Source organism: Xiphophorus couchianus, chromosome 24, assembly GCF_001444195.1.
Source record: "Xiphophorus couchianus chromosome 24, X_couchianus-1.0, whole genome shotgun sequence".
Taxonomy (NCBI): Eukaryota; Metazoa; Chordata; class Actinopteri; order Cyprinodontiformes; family Poeciliidae; genus Xiphophorus; species Xiphophorus couchianus.
This window is the reverse complement of record NC_040251.1, coordinates 1,486,371-1,505,975: the sequence shown is the minus strand read 5'-3', so window position 1 is coordinate 1,505,975 and position 19,605 is coordinate 1,486,371. Positions and strand designations below refer to the sequence as shown.

General features: G+C 39.8%; 1 protein-coding gene, 1 long non-coding RNA gene and 1 pseudogene across 8 annotated transcripts; 1 reads left to right on the top strand and 2 right to left on the bottom strand.

Annotated features, from left to right (window-relative positions):
* Positions 1-3,589: 3,589 nt before the first annotated feature.
* dzip1 (DAZ interacting zinc finger protein 1) lies at positions 3,590-13,851 on the top strand. 7 transcript variants are annotated; one of them, XM_028011447.1, is made up of 20 exons: positions 3,590-3,734; positions 4,025-4,137; positions 4,313-4,415; positions 4,556-5,116; positions 7,652-7,736; positions 7,815-7,930; positions 8,017-8,175; positions 8,273-8,404; positions 9,230-9,292; positions 9,391-9,519; positions 10,246-10,294; positions 10,430-10,480; positions 10,562-10,690; positions 10,999-11,171; positions 12,072-12,264; positions 12,347-12,521; positions 12,607-12,926; positions 13,014-13,132; positions 13,214-13,379; positions 13,471-13,851. In XM_028011447.1, exons 3-20 carry the CDS (start codon positions 4,413-4,415, stop codon positions 13,560-13,562), a joined length of 2,715 nt encoding a protein of 904 aa, XP_027867248.1. In that variant the 5' UTR covers positions 3,590-3,734; positions 4,025-4,137; positions 4,313-4,412; the 3' UTR covers positions 13,563-13,851. The 7 variants fall into 7 exon arrangements, with proteins under 7 accessions (XP_027867248.1, XP_027867247.1, XP_027867246.1 ...); XM_028011446.1 differs by having other exon boundaries at positions 4,304-4,415; XM_028011445.1 differs by having other exon boundaries at positions 4,025-4,141.
* LOC114141045 (claudin-10-like) lies at positions 13,660-16,817 on the bottom strand (annotated as a pseudogene).
* A 631-nt stretch (positions 16,818-17,448) lies between these two features.
* Positions 17,449-18,756, bottom strand: LOC114141026 (uncharacterized). Its single transcript, XR_003594744.1, has 2 exons — positions 18,229-18,756; positions 17,449-18,163 (listed from the first exon to the last, which is right to left on the bottom strand). It is a non-coding gene; the product is annotated as an uncharacterized LOC114141026 (long non-coding RNA).
* Between the last annotated feature and the right edge of the window lie 849 nt (positions 18,757-19,605).

Here is a 19,605-nt window from a genome sequence, read left to right as displayed (position 1 = left end):
GGATTTAATTGCCAAATCACATTCCTTTGTCCACCATGGTACTATTTTTTTCTTATACTTTCCTTTTTTCCGTTGAATTGTTCCATGTGCTGCTCCTGAAATAGCTTCACAAATAGAAGAGTTTACACTATCTATATCCAAATCAAAATGAACCTTTAGCAGTTTTTCATCACTTATTATTTTATATTTTTCCCAATCAACATTTCTAAATATCCATCTTTCTATATTTCTATTATCAACTTTCCCTATTTCTAAACCGATTTCAATCACAATAGGATAATGATCACTTCCTAATGTAGATTCCTTTAAAACTTTCCAATTACTAATCCCGGCAAAATTCACTGATACTAGAGTTAGATCTAGTGCTGATTCATTTCCATTTCTAATATCAATTCTTGTCCCTTCTCCATCATTAATACAAACCAATTGCTTCTCATCCATTAATTGTTCTACCACTTCTCCGTTTGCATCATTTTTATGACCCCACACAGTGCTATAGGCATTAAAATCTCCACAACAAATTAGATTTCTACCTAGACTTTTAAACATATCCTCCATTTGATCTAAATTCAGTTTTTTACATGGATTATAAAAATTTAATATCTTAATATTTTCCTTATTAATCCAGATTTCCACAGCTATCCATTCTAAAGATGATCCTTTATCTACAAACCTATACTGAATCCCTTGCTTAACAAATATTACACAACCTCCTCCACTTTCTTGCTCCCTGTCCCTTCTAATGCCATCATATCCTGCTATCACAAAATCTAGCTCTGGTTTAAGCCATGTTTCCTGAACACAAATAATATCTGGTTTAATTTCCAAACAGTTTATATAACCTTTAAATTCTTGACCATTTGCTATTAGACTTCTTGCATTCCATTGTAAGATAATCATTACATTCTTCCTCCACCTTGTTTTCCATCCATTTCAAGCCTTTTATTTATTAGTTCCCAAGATAAATCCTTCACATCTAAAAAATTTTCTGCACCTTTCACTATAATTTTAATCTTTTCTGTTTTCTGTTTTACTTGATCAGTACAGTTGATTACATATGCCATGAATAATATTAATTTATCCATTGTGATTTCCATTCCAGATTGTGAAATCTGACTGGGCTCAGCCCTAATGCTAGACATTACTTGTTGATTTTCCTTAACAGCTCTTTTCTCTTGAATACTTTTTGTTGCCTCTGCATAAGTGATGTTTTTAATTGTTCTCAGCTGTTGAATTTCTGCTGCCTTTTTTCTTGCCTCACAACCTCCATACGCTACATTATGCTGACCACCACAGTTACAGCATTTCACTTGTACATCCACTCCACATTCATCATATCGATGATCTCCTCCACATTTGGCACATCTTTGTTTCCCTTTACACACTGCTGCAATATGTCCATACCTTTGGCATTTAAAACAGCGCAAAGGGGGAGGGACATATGGTCTCACAGGAAAACTCATGAATCCAATTTTAACCTTATCAGGAAGGACTTCTCCTTGAAACTCCAAAAGAATCGATAGACTCTCCATTTTCTCTCCATTCACATGCTTCAACAATCTTTTCAATCTCCGAACTTCTCCCCCCTGTATATTCTTTTTGAGTCTTTCTAAATCCTCCTCCAGCGGAATACCAGTGATAACACCACGTGATACTCTATTTTCTCCAACAATTACTTTCTCACCAACTACTTTTTTGCAAATGTTGTCAATCTTCAAGCATTTATTCTTTTGGTCTTCAGATTTGCATTTTATCAACATGTTTCCATCTCGTAATGTTTTAACAAACTCTACCTCACCTATTTTCTTTTTTATTTCTCTTGAAACTTGTATCGGACTTAAGTTAATATTCATATCTTCCTTCCTGAATTTAAGAATTACCTTAAATTCTTCGTTTGTTACTTTCTTCCTAACCGCTCTATTTTCCTCATCTGAGCTGCACTCTTCCAAAGTTCACTTACTATTCTGGCTACCAATTACTCTATCCTCTTTCAAAACTTTATCTTTACCTCTACCTCTTCCTCTTCCTACCGGAGTCCAATCGTCAAAATCCATATCATCATCCTCACCACCTCCATCTGCCTTAGTTGTCATCCTAATCCAGTCACAAACCAGTTTATGCCCGGAATCCGCCGTTTGAGCTTCTCCACCCAGGGTCCACCATCCCATTCTTAGGCTTCCCCTCTTTTTCAAAGCTGTCTTCTCCCTTCCCCCCATCTCATTGCAAGTTGCAACATAAAAGACGGACCAACACCGGAAACAAGCACTTGTACTTTCAAAGTAAATGTTAGGCATTAGATATTCACAACTTGAAATAGGCGCTGTAGTTTTTCATGTCCATGATGCACATGGCATCTGCTTAACTTATGGTTTATATATAAAAATGTCTTAAAACTAAGTGGTAACACTTGTGTGAGGACACCTAAGTTGTAACTTTTTCAGTGATTATAGGGAACTTTGGGAACGTTTCCTAAATAAATGAATCATTAGAGAACGGTTCCTAGACATTCTCCATTCAGTTCCTATTTCACTGCATATTAAAAAAAACATTCAGAGAACATTCTCTGAAGTTTATTAGAATTGTCCAGTGTGAACCTTCAATGGATTTTCTCTAGAGAGTACATACAGTATGTTAAAACCTTTAGAGAAAGTTTTCCTAGCATTATCTGTAAGCTCATTAGGGAACCTTCCATGTACCTTCTTTAGAGTTCCAGAAAGTTGATGTGGTTGTTGTGACTTTTAGGTAATTTTTTCTAAAGATTTAACAAAGGTTAATTATTACTTTTTCCCAGTGACCTTGCTTTTAATACCAATGTTGTACAACCATTAAAGGAATTTCTTGCAGGGAGCATTCCCTAGTGTGGTTCATCCTTAAATGGTTCTGTAGGGTTTTGTGAAGGCTACATTTTTAAGACTTAATGTTAGTTGTAATTTTCCTGTTATGAAATTTAGGGAACATTTGGGGAACGTTCCCTGAAGGTCTTTGAAAAGTTAGGAGTAACTCTTCTTTTGTTAAGCTCAGTAAACCTTCAGTGACCTTTTTCTAGAACCTTCACTCTTTACTCTTTAGGAAAGAGTGAGCATTTTCTGAAGTTTACTAATAAGGCTTAACAGCCCTGAAAGATAACAGTACACCATGTAGGTTTTAGAGTTTCCTAGTTTTCCGAAATCACGTTTTATTACCCTTAGAGAACCGTCAGGCACAGGGTATAGTCTTTAGGTTCCCAGAAAGGTAAAAGTTTCAACTTGGAACATAGATGTTTACTCCAAGAAATGTTTCTTCTTAATTCTAGTATCAATGTGTCTTACGGGAACATTGCTTAAGGCTCCCTGGAGGTTAACAGAAACTTACTGACTGTGCCAGGAGCCTAAAGGAAACATTTCATACTCCAGAGAAAGTTTATAAAGGCTAACTTTATTCAGATGGTAGAAAATATTATAGAGATGTTTTCTCGGCTTATGGAAGTAAACCTTTCGTACAAAGTGGCCATATAAATGTGCTCAAAAATTCCCTTTTTGTTTGAACGTGCTTAGATTTAGTTGTAATCTTTTACTTTGAAGGTATTGACCGGAAGTTTTGTTCTTTAGCGTTAACTTCATTGCAGCCCCTCTTTTCCACCCGAGCTCGGATTTAGGAATGTGGAGACCAGCAGCTACGTCACCCACAAACTGCCTGAGGTGTCGTCGATGAAAAACTTTTTTAAAAGGCTTTACCTGAACGAAACGACTACTATCGTAAGTTTATTTGATATAAAATGCTCAATTAAATCTTGATATACATCTCCTGTTGTTGTAAGTGATGGGTACGTTTGTTTTAAATGTGTTTTTAAAGCGGCTTCTAAAAACTCCCCGTTAGCTAAGTAACGGCTTCGGGATACAACTGGCTCTACGAACAAGGTTGTTTTGGGGGAAAAAAGCTTTGAGTTTTTTTTAATATACATAGATGTTTTGAGTTTGGACGGCAATTTAAGACTTCGGAACTGTGGCTAAGACAGGTTCGGGCTTGTTTTGCTTTCTTTGGATAGCGGTCCAAGCTGGAGTGGAAGGTGGTGGGGGGAAAGCCTGCCCGGACCTGAAATTCAAAAACACCGACAAATTAGCCACCGCTAGCACCGGAACCATTTCCCCTAACACACTGGTAGGTAAGTTACATTCTACTTTTCATTTTCTATCTTCTTTTCATCACTATTTAAAATGTATCCAAGCTATTAAATCTAGTATTAACCTCTCCATACGTTCAGAGGAATATGTGCTCTACGGGGACGAACATTTGCCGACTGCCTGCGGTGTTTTGATAACATTAGTCTCCCCAGGGACGCTGGTCTCTGTCTCCATGGTAACGCTCCCGTTGACGCTTTGAGCTGCCTGAAAGGGGGTGGGCGGAACCGAAGAGGAGACCTCGCCGAGTGAAGGATGGTAAGCAGGGCAGGACAGAGGCTCAGTCGGCTGCTGTTTTGCCTCATTTCTCGTAGCTGTGAGGTTTTTCTAGGACATTTGATGAAAACGTGAACTGAATAGTGATTGTCTTCAGATGAGCTCTTTGCTCTTTGTTTCAGCCATTTCATGATGGAGTGTACTACCCCTACAGCAGCGACACCCAGGGGACCCATTCGTCGGCGGGGATCCCCTCCCTCCTGAACTCCCCGCTCAGCCAGCAGTCTGCGGCTCTGGGCATGGCCCCGGCCGCCTTCAAGTTCCGCCCGCGCCGCGAGAGCGTGGACTGGCGGCGCATCAACGCCGTGGACGTGGACCTGGTGGCGAGTCAGCTGGACGTGGACGCCCTGCAGGAGCACATCGGCACCGTGACCTTCTGCAGCCTGGACGGCGAGCGCTGCCAGCGGTGCCAGACCCCCGTGGACCCGGCGCTTGTCAAGCTGCTGCGGCTGGCGCAGCTCTCGGTGGAGTGGCTCCTGCACTGCCAGGAGGTCCTCAGCGCCAACCTGCGCGGTGCCGAGGAGCGGCTGGCGGCGGCTGCCGGCGAGCGGGAGCAGCTGCTGGCCTTGCACAGAAAGCAGGAGGAGAAGGTGAAGGCGCTGATGGGCGAGCTGAAGCAGAGGAAGAAGGTGATACGCACCCAGCAGTCGCTGCTGGCTCCACGGATCATGAGCAGTCACAAGGTACCCCCTCCCTCGCCACGCTTTTCTCCTCCTTTTGGGCCCCTCTCTCATTATCTGTGCACAGCTGCAGCTGAGACATGTTCCATAAAATCTATTGGAGTTCTCTTGGTAAGATTAGAAGAAAGCTTTCAGACCTGAAGAAAGGATTTAGTGCTGCTGAGCAGATGGTGGGTTTTTGTGCCAAGTAGTTTTTTGTAAATCCACTTACAAAAAAAAAAGACAATAATCAGAGTGACTGTCCCTCCCCACCCACCTGCTGTGTTCATTTTGTCACTGGAGTGTCATGGCAAAAAGATTTCCACTTGATTGAGAATTATTCATACCTTAATGTACTTTATTGGAATTTAATGCAGTATATTAGGGTTGTACTGATTGCAGTTTTCTGACCGATACAGATTTTTTTGTGAACGTTTTTGCAAGTCACTGTGTCTGGAATAAAGCTCATCATCAGACCGTTGGAGGCAATAATCAGAAATCTCCTTGTGCTCCTTGAATGAATGGTTGGTCGCCTTTGACCTAACCCCTGAGGTTGTCATAACGACAGCTCTAGCATTTCATGGCAGCTGGCCGTTGCTAGGTGTAAGCCACAAGCTCAACTAACAGAGCCGGATCAATAATTGATAGAGGCGTCTGACATTCTCCTTGGAGTTTTGTTTGTTTGTTTTAAACATTTAAACCCACCCAATCACAGCCTGTTTTTAATTATTCTCAGTTTCAAAACTTTTGAAAGCAGCATTGCAGATCCGTGTGGTTGTTTTCGGGTCTTGGACAGTATCAGCAGCTGTCGATTTACTGCCAAATGGAGTCCCAGGTGCAGTGAACTGCAGCGCTAAACGCAGCGTGTGGACACACCGGCAGCGTCTGTGCTGGTCAGGCTCTGAGAGAGAGCAGGGCTGCCTGCAGAGATGCCTGCAGCAGGCAGCATATCGGCATCACCAGTGCTGCTATTTGGAAATGTACAGCCTAGCTCAGTGGATGCTCCTGTTCATAATGGTTATGGGTTTATTTGCATCACTGCTCTCTGTGGAACTGACAGGTTGGTGTGTGTTGGTGTGAGATTCTTAAGATCTAAAGATTATGATTTCAGTTTTTAAACCAATACGTGAAACAAAAATGTACAGCATAAATAATTTCTTCCATTTAAAAGGAAAATGATCAGATTCTTCTTCTGATTCTAAAACAATATAAGGTATAAATTGTTGTTTTAGGCACAAAATGGACAACCTATGATTAAGGAAATATCCATTAATAATTAATAGCTCTCATAATACATAGAAATAATAATTTGATTCTAACGGGGTTCAGATGACAAATAGATTTACACATGGAGGAAGTTAGTGTTCAGAAATAACATAAATTAAATACATGAGTGAATTTTATGTATTGAGCTCACAGAAAGACAATTATTCCAATAAAACATAATTTTTATTGTGAGTTTATCTCTGCAATTCATCAGAAGAACTTAGTTACCAAGAAGAAGAAACTGATGCCTATAAAATCATTACCCTGTTTATAGTAAAAAATAAATAAAAGTAGTCAAGGTCAAAATGGTGTTACTTAGCAACAAAACTGAACTACAAAGAGACAAATCATCCCAGAGCTAAAATATCATATTGATTATTGCATTTACCTTATTCTTATTTACCAGAAGAGTGTACACTTAAGTTACGATTTCATTAGTCAATCTGCTTATTGTGGAGATTATTATGCTTTTTTGCAAATTTGCTCTGTATAATTAAACAGTGAAAGTTTAGCAACCTAATAGTAGTTTAATTAGTTGCTTTTGTTATAAACTGTGGACCCTTTTTTAGCCAGCTGGACATCAGTGTGTCATGCATGAATTAGAATTTATCATAACAATAAATCAAAGTTCTTATTATAAGAATTGACCACAACAGATGATAAACGATACAATAAATGCCCACACCTACTTTGCAGTTATTAAAACCGTCAAACTGTATTTGTAACTGGCCCAAACTTGCTGACAATTAATATTTTAAAACATTTTGAAAAGTCTCAAATTATTTGTGTAATTTTAGGGCAGAAAATGTTTATTTTTAAGCCTTGAAACTTGGATTTGGTTTTTTGTTTTTTTAGCTTGACTATCAAGTCTTTACGAAGGGGGGAAAGTGCATTACTCACCTCAGTGCATTTAAATTAGCTGGAAAATAATTTACAAGTTCAAATCATTTTCAAACGGTTTCTGGGTCGGTTTCAAGGTCGGACGATCAGAGAAGTCTCCAACATTCTTTCATGCATTCGTCCTGTTACTTTTACTTAGAGAATGTTAGGAAAGAACTTGTCAGAAAAGACACACTTTGTATTTAAGCAGTGCTAGTGCTAGCTTCTACTTCAATAGCGAAAAGCAGCTTATCAGTTTTAGAGCTTTTATGGTTTACATGTCAGTAATTATTTAGTTGTATTTTAACTGGGTTGATTAACACTTTTCACTCCTTCCTTAAACCAGTTAAACCTGCTTTAACAGGTGATCAATGTAAACAAAATGTTCTTTCTGTTTTGTTTTTTTCTTTTTAGTGTGCACATTGCGATAAATCCTTCCTCAACTCCTCCTTCCTTCAAAACCACATGCAGCGCCGGCATCCTGACGAGCACCAGATGCGTAAGTCCGTCGCTCACTTCGAATCACATACGTCGTTTTGACCGACCGTCTGATTGTTTTCAAACTTTTTGCTTCCAGAGCTGCAGTCCGACAGCGAGAAGAAATCTCAGATTGATAGTCTGAAAACGGAGATTAGCAGTCTGAAGGATCAAATCACTCAGCAGCAACAGGATCTGCAGGCCAAAATTGCTCAGGTATGATTGTTTTTGCTGTTCTATAATTGCATAAACTGGGATTATAAAAACAAGAGAGACAGCCACCATGTTGGTGTTTGGTGTAGGAAAAGGAGCAGCAGTCGATGCACAAAGAGCTGCTGAGGGAGCTGGAGCGCTTCAAGGCGGAGGAGATGGCCCGCATGGACAGGAAGCTGGAAGACAGCAGGGACGGCATGCGCAGGGAGATGGAGTTCCTCTACAACCGAAACATTCAGGCTCTCACCGTACGAGGAACCAAACCGCTCCGCTCACTTCTGCTTCTTTTCACTGCATCGGTTGAGTTGAAATTTTTCAAATTAACACCATTCTTCCTTTTCCCAGGAAGCAAATCAGAATCAGACGGCCAAGCAGGACAAACCAAGCAGCCCCGTCAACTCTCAGGCACAACGAGACGCTTACAAAGACATGCAGCTGCAGGCCATCCACAAGCTGGAGCAGCAGATGAAGAAACAGGTTAGCATCCAGAGAGGAAACAAAGAATCTTCTAACTCAGAGGAGTCCAAACTTTTCGCACCGAAATTTTTCAGCGGCCAAAATTAGCTTCTTCTCTGCAATCAAAAACACCAACCTAATTCTTTCTCCTTCACTGCAAAAACACAAAATCTTACCAAGTATTTTTAATCTTAATTTCTACTGCAAATGTCTTAGTTCACTTGAAATAAGACTAAACTAATTTACAAATAAGTTTTCAACAATATGTATGAACCTGTTTTTGGTTAATAATTATTTAATGCCGACATAACAAGTGGCTATTTTGTTTCACCTATAACAGGAAAAATGTCTTGTTATATTGCCAATGGAACACATACTGGTTTTAAAATCAAAATGAAGGAATTATTGACTTAAAGCAAGTTTTTATATATTGTAAAATAGTTACTGTAAGTTAGTTTTGTCTTAGTTCAACTGAACAGAAATATTTACGCTAGAAACTAGACTAAAATACTTGATATGATTTTGTGTTTTTGTAGTGTTTACCTGCACAACAATAAATGAAACAAGTAATATTTTTGATGAAACCAACATTTGTAAGAGATTTGTCATAATGTTTACAGTCATTAAATTTTTGGGGGCCAATTATTTTCTAATATGTCGATCTGTAAAATGTATTTTAGTTCATCTCCATTGACAAAAAACAGGAATCTTGTTTTAAAAACTTTGCCCAAGTGTATTTCTAAGTAAAAAGTCGCTGGCTATTTGTGGCATAATTTTCTATGAAATTTTTAAAAAAATTAAAGGAACTATCTTTGTATTTTGTTGACACCAACATTTCCCTCCTAGGACAAAAAGTGGGAGTCCAGAATCAAAGAGATCAAGGCTCAACACGAGTCTGAAAAGAATCAGGTACACACCGCCATCAAACCAGGATCTTCAATCTTCAGCAGAAACGAGTGAACCTGTAACACCCCCACTCCCAAACTCCCAACCGTTTTGCTTTCCAGTTGCTGAACGAGCTGAGCAGGATGCAGGCGTCTGTGACGGAGCACCAGGAGCAGAGCCAGTGGCTGCAGCAGGAGATGGACCGCAGGCTGCAGGAGAAGGCGCAGACCATCAAGGCTCAAAGAGACCAGGTCGCCTCCGCTTTCTTGCTCTCCGCTTTAATCGGAGATTATGTCGCCAGGGGAAGCGGGGAGGAGTGGAAGCCCTTGTTCAGGATATCCTGGATTTGAGCGTTGACGCATAATGATACTGTACACAGGAAGTGAATTCTGCTTTCCTGGAGGAGCTCCAGAAAGAGCTGCGAAATGACTGATGATTGAAGTTGTTTCTAACGGCTGTTAGCTTGTAGGGAAAAAAACACACTAGTTCATTCTACATTCAGTCTGTTTATCTAATGTGATAAATAAGTAGGAATCTTGTTAAAAAAAACTCTTTATCTTGATGAAATTCCTCTTGTACTTTTGTTTTAATCCTATGTAAATTCATGATGCAATGGCTTTATTGTTTCTCATATTTTAGTTTACAGATAACAGAAAAACCTAATTCAGTAAGGAAATTCCAATATTGCATCCAATCGCTGAAAAAATTGTATTTTGAACAGAAATTTCCTGCTTCTGAAAAGTGGATTCACTTTTATGCGTCAGTGCTTGGTTGGGGCTCCTTGTGAATGAATTACTGTATCAGTGCGGCGTGGGAGACTGCTAACCAGTTTAATATTTGTCGTAATTTGATACACAACTTCTGATAACATACAGTAACAAAAGCGTTATACTTTTTTTCTTTACATTTAAGTTTTTACAAGAGCAAAAATTTAAGAAGTAAAAATTAAAATTCCTTTTGTTTTATAATGTCCACAGATCAGGACCATTTCCTCCAGTCCGCCCACTAAAGTGCAAGAAATACCAGGTAAGGATTCCTGGAAGGCTTGTTTTTTTCTTTAAATCATTAAAAATGTATTTTGTATCTTCAGATTAAAAACAAAAATGCAATGTTTTTGACACTAACCTTAAAATAAGTCTTCTAATCCCTCCTGTCTTCCAGTCGCTGCCAGCACACCAGTCCCAGAACCCAAACCAAAGAAGATCACACTTGGTGAGTTAATCAGAACAACAAGCTTCTTTTTTTATTTATTTTTTTATCTGTCCACATATGATCTGGCTGATGCTTCCCAAGCAGCCCAGTCTCCCGTCTGTAACCCCCCGTTTGTTCTGGCTTCCACTGCCTGTTCACCTGAACGCTCAGAGGAGCCAGCCTCTGCTCTAAAGCTGGATCCCATACAGGAGTTGTCGGAAGAGGAGAAAGGTAAACGCGGGTCAGACTGATGGAACCGGGGCGGCTGCATGATGCTGCATGAGTGCACCAGTCTCCTCTTGTGCCACGAGTATAAAAAATAAAAAAAACTTGGAATAAAAAAGGTTTTTGATTCGTGATGAATTCTTAGATTGTTCATCATGTTTGTTGTCTGGTTGGTGGCTAAAGAGAAAAACAAAACTTGCATCTAACTCCCCTCATGGCATGGCTTCTTGTGGATATCATTGATGCATGTGTCATTTTGTACTTTTTTAATTTATTTTTTGTTTGTTTTTGATTGTCTGTCTTCTCTTTTCCAGATTCCAGTATCTCTGAGAAGAGACCGCTGTCCAGTAAACAAGTGACCGAACCGCCTAAGAAACCTAAGGTGACGGCCAGTGCTGTGAAAAAGAACCCCAGCATCAAGAAGGAGATGCGATCCGAGCTGGAACGCTCCCTTACCAAGAAGCTGGAGAGCCTGGGGGTCAAGCCTGTACGAATAATCAATACTTTATTAACTTTTAATTAGGGGTGCAAACAATTAGCCGAATTATTATTAATTTTTGATTAATGGTTAGATTAAAATGAGATCCTATGGATTAACAAACATCCACTTACAATCCTTTAATGTTGTAGTTTGGCTGCCCTCCAGCAGAGGGAGCTTCTGGTTATCCTTAAGCGTAGCCAGGACTAAAGATGGCGGCGTCACTTTAAAACGGGAAAGAGAAACAGCCTAAACAGAGTGGTTGGGACGCAAAGCGCACCTTATGTGGTTATGTTTTGAAATGTAAACACTCGACAAGCTCTTTAAAGTTATCACTATAATAATGCTTATTCAGCCAGGCTGTATGGCGGAGCAGCAGAAACTCCTCATTCAAAAAAATACTGATGTTATGAAGCCCAGAATAAAAAAAACCCCAAAAACTAAAGGAGATAAAAGGAGATAAAAATTGCAACATGAGATAAAAATACATGAAGCCAATAAGCCTGGCTAATTTTTAAGGTTGCAGTGAAGTTTTAACTTTCCTACCCATAGCAATCACAGACTTGTGTATGAACATCTCTGTTCATGTGAAACTAAGTGTTTCACATAATGTATTTTAATTTTACTTTCATTTTTTGGCCACCCAAGAGGTTTCCATTTTGTTATATTTTATAAATAAGTTTAATAATGTGAGAAAACCACCATTGTATCTTTATCACGGCATCTTAAATAGATTTTTTTTAGACTAAGTTGACCTCTCATGGGACCTTAAGTATATTATGGCTCTTTGTGTTATGGAACGGTATTCACCACTCTTTATAAAAGGGAAAACTAAGGTTTCTAAGGAAACTTATCAATTAATAAAACCAATCACTAATTACTAGCATTTCTACTTCTGTTCCTCCTCAGAACCAGAAAGGCTTGACGAACAAGGAGTTAGCTTCCCTCCTCACCAAGGTGCGTTTAAAGCAGGAGGCCGTTGCCAAGACGATGCCCGACTACTGGCGCTGTTGGGAGGAGATCGCAAGCATGATTCAGCTGAAGCTGGGCAGACAGAGGCGAGGCAGCGAAGCTGCCCCAAGATCCAAACAGCCCCATCAAGGTGAGTCAGCAACAAAAGCCTCTTAACTCCTGAGATCATCCCGACGCATCGTCTCTAACGCTCTTAACGGGTTTATGTGAAGTGATGCAAGTTCGCCCGCGCTCCAGCAGCCTGCCCTCCAGAGCCAGCCAGGCGGTTCCTGCAGCAACCGTCATACAGCCAAAGACTCCGCAGCCGGCACCAAGGACCAAAGGCTTCATCCATCCGAAGACATCCACTCCCAACATGAAGCCACTGTTGAAGAGCAGCACAAGCAAGTATGGAGATGCTCATTTTCAGCTGTTTTTACCCCTTATTTTTTTCCAATTTGACAAAATCGAAACATCTTTTTCTACTCCTAAGAACTCCGCCGTTTAGTTCGGACGAAGACTCGCAAGACTCAGTGTCCGACCTGGAGGAGGAGCCGCCACACCTCCGGCGAGTCAAGTCGTTAAATCTGATGGTTCAGAACAAACCGCCTCCGGTTCTGTCCAGGCAGAGCGCAGTCAGCCAGTCGTCGTTCTCCTCTAAACCACAGCAGTCCCGTCAGGGGGCCATGAAGACGCAGAGCGAAGACGAGGAGGAGTGGTCGGATGTGAGCGATATGGCGGAAATTGACCCCAGGCAGCTGCATGACTTCAAAAACCAGAACAGCAATAATGATAAAGGAAGCCACATTAAAGGTTAGTTGCACATCAGAGTATCAGGTAGATTAACTTTGTGTTCAGTGCTTGAGTCAGAGGAATTGGAATTGTTCTGTTTGTTTCCAGATAAAGTAGCTGATTTGGCCAGAAAAGTTGAGTTGCACATATCAGAGAGAGCAATAAAGAAGCCTGCAGGGGGCGTAAGCGTTCTTCCAGAGAGAAAGGACGAAGTTCAGGAGCTGTCGGTAAGAAAACAAGATTAGAAGCAACTAATTCCTAGTGAATTTTAACCAGCAGAACCAAAGAAATGAAGTTTGTGTTTACAGTTGACAGATCTAGAGGAGAGCAGTGAGTGGATGGTCTCCTCTCTGGAGGACAAACCAGGAGCGTCTAAGCAAACGTCTTTTCGTGGCTCCGGACCCCTGAGGAAGAGCCTGGACTCGTCCAGCACCAGCGTCTGGGGGACGTCTACAGGAAAAGCCCCCAAATCAGGTCAGAGTCATTCCGACTCTCAGGCTTCCTCTGAACTCCAAACGTGTTGGTCTGTGTGTGATGCTGTAATCGCTGTTGTTGTGCCTTGCAGGTCCAGCCGAAGCAGGAACAGGAAGCACACTGAAGAGCAGCTTGTGCTCTTTCAGTGACATCAGCGACTCAGAGGATATAAGCAATAAGTAGCATTAGCACTGCAGCAGATCAGGTAACATAGCTAACATGAGAACCTCAGCCTCTCACTTCTCCAGCCAAAAAAAAGTTATTCTGCTTATTTATTCTATGGACTTTGTGATAAAAAGAAGAATAAAGCAATACCTTCAAGGAGGCTGTTCAGACAGTTCAGGACCAGAATCAAATTTTGATTAGAAAATATGATTTATCTTGTTAAAGTTTTAACTACAGACTAGGTGACAGCTTTTTATTCTAAGGTACTCTTAATGCCTTGTGCCAATAAAATTTTATTTTTGTCAGATTTTCATATATTTTCTTTTGTATGTTCAAATCTTCTTAGCCACAGAATGTTTTTGTAAAATATTGTACATTTCTATTGGGTTTTGTACATCAAATTTTGTATTAATTTACATGTGATATTTATTCAAGCAATAAAGATGAGATTTTGAGCAATCAGGTCATCCTTCCACTCCCATAGTTTAAATGGAGCCACTCCAGTTTTCTAAATTTAGTCTTTAGATATTTTTTAATCAAATACTTGAAATGATTATCACTGATTAGATGACAGCAAAAATACTTTTGCCTCTCTTTTACTGCTTATGTGAGCAACTAAAAACATTTAAATAAAAATAAATGCATTTATGTATTTTTAAAATTTTAAAATAGCAAATATTTTACCCTTGTATATATATTTTTTTTAATGATCAGTTATGATCTTGTATTGCATAGGATCATGATTAGGGTAGGTGCAAATTTTTCACTTGTATTTTTCCAACATAAAAAACTTTATTTACAAAAAAAATATGAATACAACACACTTCCTCATGAGAAATCAAATTAGTCAAGTTTCCTCAATGTTGCTCAGTTCTGCTTTGCCACCAAATAGCTTACAATTGCACATAACATAAGGGTTTATTCTATATAGAAAATTAGACATCCACATTTAAACTCCATTTAAAAGACAATACAGAAGCAGAAGAAAGGCTGCAAGAATAGACGGATCTATTTAGTTGGCCGCTTTGTCTTAGGAATGAAAAATACTTTCATAATTAAAGCAAACAGATTAAATAAAAGTATAATTTAATCTAATGTGACTCGTAAATGCTAAACTTGGAGACTTTTGTTCAGAATACATGGTGGTTTTCCATAAGCATGTTCTCTGTGGGAAACAGTTTGAACTTTTAGGAAGAACTCAACATTTCATTAAAAGTTTCCTTTAGAAACTATCAGGGGGTAAAATGGCATTTTATCCAGAAAGTAGAAATTATATTTCTCTTTAAACTCTTAAAAAGTGTAACTTCTTCAAACAGACGGCACTATGAATCCACAGAATCCACTCAGTCACTCTGTTTTGAGTTTTTAGCTCATACGAAGGTGTCCCGGTTCTCGATGGGAGGGGTTCTTCCTGCCCCTCTGGTTATTTGACTCCTCCCATCTGAGTAATACAGCGGCGGCACCAGCGTCACTCTGGACGACGGCGGCCGCATGTACGTCTGTCTGGTGCGGACGGCAGCATAAGAAGCCGGCCTCCGTGGGCCTTTTGATAAACTGTAATAGAAAACAGAGACACAAACATGTCACCCAGCTCTGGTTGTTATCATCTTTTATCTGAAATGTCACTCTGCGTAGACTGGATTTAAATTTTATCCAATTGCTAATGCTATGAAGCTTACCCAAAAAATTGCCTGAGCTGTAAATAAGCATTCTCCACTACAAAAAGAGAAGTGCCGAGCCAAACACAGTGGCTGTTAATATTTGGAAGTCTGGGCAACATGGACTGAACTGCTTCATTCTACGACGATATATTAGGGCTATTGTAGATGAAACAAAAAATTAAAAATGAGCACATTTCCACCAAAAAACTAAGAAATTTTTAGATAAATCTCAGAATGTTGGGGGGTGGGGGGGAGTGAAAATTTCAAAATTTCCTACTTTTGTAATTCAGAAATTTCCACGTTTGTTTGTTTTTCCTGGAAAAAGCTTGGAAATTAAAAAATTACAAATTGAGATTAAACTCAATTTGTGAGTTTTTCTTGGCAGAAATTCACTCCTTCTTTTCTATCTACAATAGCTCTAATACACGTCGTATCGTTAGCTTTCTCTGCTGCTATTCCTAAAACTCCAGTCAGACCACAATTCCAAAACTGCGCAGAGAAATTACGACATCATTCACAACTTCAAACGTTTGCCAGTTGAAATTCTACCGGAGGAATCAAAGTCAATGGGAGCAAGCCCTGATGGATCTATGACGTGATATGAGAATCAAAGCGACTAGTGTAAGAATGCAATGGCTGGGCTGCAGTTGACCTTTTTGGTAGACCTTCTTTTCCTGAGAAGTAAGTGAGCACCGTTCCCCCACTAATGAGCAGGATGGATCCTCCCCAGCCAATGAAAACAGCAGCACCCAGTTCAAATCTGGACGGAAAGAGACAAGTCATTAAAATCCATTTTATTTAGTAATATTCTATTGAAGCTTTCAGTATTACTCACTTATGGGACTTGAAGTTCGGATCCACAAACTGTGTTATGACTCTGTTAGCCCACCAGGAGTATGTTATCATCCCACAGAAACCTACAGAAAAAAGTATTTACTTTATTTAAAATGTAAGTTTCATCATTTAAGGAAAAAAAAAGAACTCTGAACACTTTAAAATATTTTTTTTTACCTGAAACTAAGTAGGTTATACCACCAGAAAACGTCACCCTTGCGTTGGTAAGCTCTGTCCCACCAATTTTGGTGCATTTCATCCCGACCAGCGTGAGGACACTACCAAAGAATCCTGTGATCACGGCCGAGACCGCCAGTGCTCTGAGGGCGTGCATGTGCACTAAAGTAGAAATAAAATTAGCTATAGCTGCTTCTGAAAATGAACTTTTTTTAGGTTTTAAAAAAAGAGTAGTCAGTTGTGGAGCTTTCAGCGCCTTACCAGGCAGGGCCAACATGGACGGGTAGTCCTTGCAGTCGGAGACCCCCGTCGTGTCCGAGATGCAGTCTCTCCACAGGTTGGAGTAGTAGTTGGCGGTTGTCAGCACGAGGCTGCTCACCTCAGAGAACGTCCAGTACTCTGTGGGAAGAGTGGAGCACACCAGGATCCAGCCGCACAGGCTGGTTACAAAGCAGCCGATCTCCACGTACATAATCACCATCCGGTACTCCATGGTCGGCGCTGATTCTCGACTAAAAACGGAAATAATAAAGTCTCGCCGTGGGAACCAGGGCTGAAGGTCCCCTCTGCGTTATCCCTGCAGTGCGGAGAGGTAATAGACCCATAATGCTTTGGGCTGTGTCTCATTTTATCTTTGAGATAGTTTTGCCAAGTAAGCATCTTTCAGGTTCCCAGCTGGGCAAAGGGATTATATTACACCACTCCTCTACATGCATCCTTACATGCTTATACAACAGCCTATTTGTGGATAGAAAAAAAAGGAGTACATTTCCGCAAAAACTCAGACATTTTCTAGAAAAAACATGACTTTTGAAAACATTTTTCCAAAGGTGGAATGTTTTCGACTCTTTGAAATTCTGAAATTTCCATGTTTTCTTCCTAGGAAACGTCTGAGATTAAATAAAATTTTTATTTCATACTTTTGGACCTCAAAGTTTGTCATCAACATTTTTTTACTTCCTTTATAAAGATTTGTTCTTATTATTCAGTATGTAACTTCAAAAAAAGTTGTCTGCCTGTACTACACAGGAACCTTTAAATAACTTATTTTTTATATTTGTTTTTATACACCTTTTTTATCTTAATATGACTGCTCTGCTCATTGCCATTTTATATTATACAACTTTTAAAATATGTACTGTACCGTTGTAGCATGTAAACATAACAATTGGAAATCTGTCATTTAAAGTAATGCAGGTGAAATTTCTTTGTAGTTCATTGAAACACAATAAAAACTGTCAATATAATTTTTATTTATATAGCTTTTCTTCCAACAGTTTCCAAGTGGCTGCACAGAAATAGTTTAACCAAACTAGACCAGAGGAATGCAGCGTCTGTTTTGGTTTCACATGATTCAGATCAAACATATAAAAATATAAAAAATAACCAGAGCAAATACAATATGGAATAAAAAAACCCATTTACTAATGTGTAGAAGATATCTAGACTAACCCATTTAAACTTAATGGAGGTTTTAGGACCTTAAGCTGCTTTAACGTCAGACCTCGGCATCTCATGGGATTTGACTAGGCCACTCGTCAATTTTTGCTCTCATTTGAGTGCTTTAGATCACTTTACTGTTGCATAACTCAATAAAACTGGTTATACAGCAGTAATTGATATCAATTAATTGATATATTTGAACTAAATTTTTGGTATGAAAACTGTCTAGTTTTTAATTAGTCCTCCCCCCCACTCAAAATTAAAATTTGCTTGTATATTAATCAAAACCTTTGTCAATCCATCCTCAAAAGTTAAACATGGGAGTGGCACCATCATGCTGTGGGGACAGTATCATGATTCAGATGGAGGCCGTAGAATTCTCGAGTTCGTAGTTTTGGCTCTGGAGTAAGTCGAACATGGACGGTTTCAGTGCGGTTTTGTTACGTGACAACGGCGGCCATCTTGTAAGAAGAAATCCTTCTTTTTGCTGACGTGTTCTTCATCCTGTCTGCAACAAAGAGCATAATGTGAAACTTTTTATAGTTTATTTTAAAGGTAAGTAAACGAACCTTTGTGGGCGGATAACTGCATGCAGTTGCGCAGTGAACCGTGCAGCCAAGCAACAGGAGACTCCCCACCAAACCGAGGTAGAGAGGCGGTCCGATCTAGTAGCTGAGGAGATGTGATCGAAAAGTATGTTTATTCATAATCTTGATGTTCTCATGTAACATGGCACCCTTCCTCATTAATCTGCTTTGATGTGTAAAACAGCTGAAGTCACTTTGTTTATGTCTAAACAGTGACCAGCCACGTCTGAAATGCCTGGTGGAGACGGAAGAGAGGGGGAAACGAGACAAACCAGTGAGTAGCAGTTTGTTTTCACAACAGCAGCTCGAGTTTTCTAGAACTGATCCCTCTTACAGCCCAGCAGTTGGACAGCCCACACTCCCATCAGCATCCAGTCCTTGGTACTTCGCTGCCCCCTCCATAAACCCTCCGCCTATCCACGTACACTCCTTCCCAAAAACCGAGAGCACAGTCCCGAGCAATCTGAGGCAGAGCCCAATCAGCAGCAGACCCCTGACTGCCTGGAAGTACCCTGGAAAATAAAATAAAAAAACAGTAAAGTACTATCAAATGAACAAAACCGTTCATTTATTATTTTTTTTATATATATTTATATCTTGTATCCATGTTTAACTTTCAAATACTTATATCAAAAGTGGATTATGCTTTGATACTTAGTGTGTCGTAAAATTATCCGTTCTTAACCACACAGTAGGATAGAATTAAGAAATACGGTGCAACAACTGTGACTAAACACTGAGTTAAACCACAGCAAATGATGAGAGGGAGACGTGCAGTAAGGTTTACTGTCTACAGTAAACGGTAAATGTTTACAGACCATTTACTGTTGACTTCCTCGTTCACATGCTGCGGTGAAAACTGCAGACAAGAATACAAAACAATACAAAATTTAGTTCTGTGTCTGAACAAACCTTACTCTGCAGTTAACTGAAATCCACCACAAGCAGCCAGATGAAAGTACAAGTCACAGTAATTAAACGCTAGCATTTTAGCAAAAATAATTTCCGATGCATCTTAAGCAGTATGTATCTTATAAGAAGGAGGGCTTTAGCGCTGTCAATCATGCCCTTGAGTGTGTGTAGCCTCTCCCCATCAGCAGAGCCTATTGTGAATGCTAAGGCTAGTTAGCATGGCCATGGACAGCGAATAAACGGTTTTCCTGGAACAGTGAGTTGTTTCTCCTCATTAGCACATCTAGCGTTCATGAGGTTGATTGACAGCGCTAAGCTCCTCCTCCAGGCTCTGATTGGTTGTTTTTGATTGGGGAGTGGTGCCTTTCTTCACACGGCGATAACAGCACAGGAAGGAAGTGGAGGAGTTCGATCTTTTTCTCAGATTGTGTCTCATGTTACACTGTC

What these genes read in the sequence shown, in the direction of transcription:
- dzip1 (XM_028011447.1), top strand. An exon ending in GGATCATGAGCAGTCACAAG is followed by an intron (nt 5,117 to 7,651) that starts GTACCCCCTCCC and finishes TTTTCTTTTTAG; the next exon opens with TGTGCACATTGCGATAAATC. An exon ending in TCAAGGCTCAAAGAGACCAG is followed by an intron (nt 9,520 to 10,245) that starts GTCGCCTCCGCT and finishes TAATGTCCACAG; the next exon opens with ATCAGGACCATTTCCTCCAG.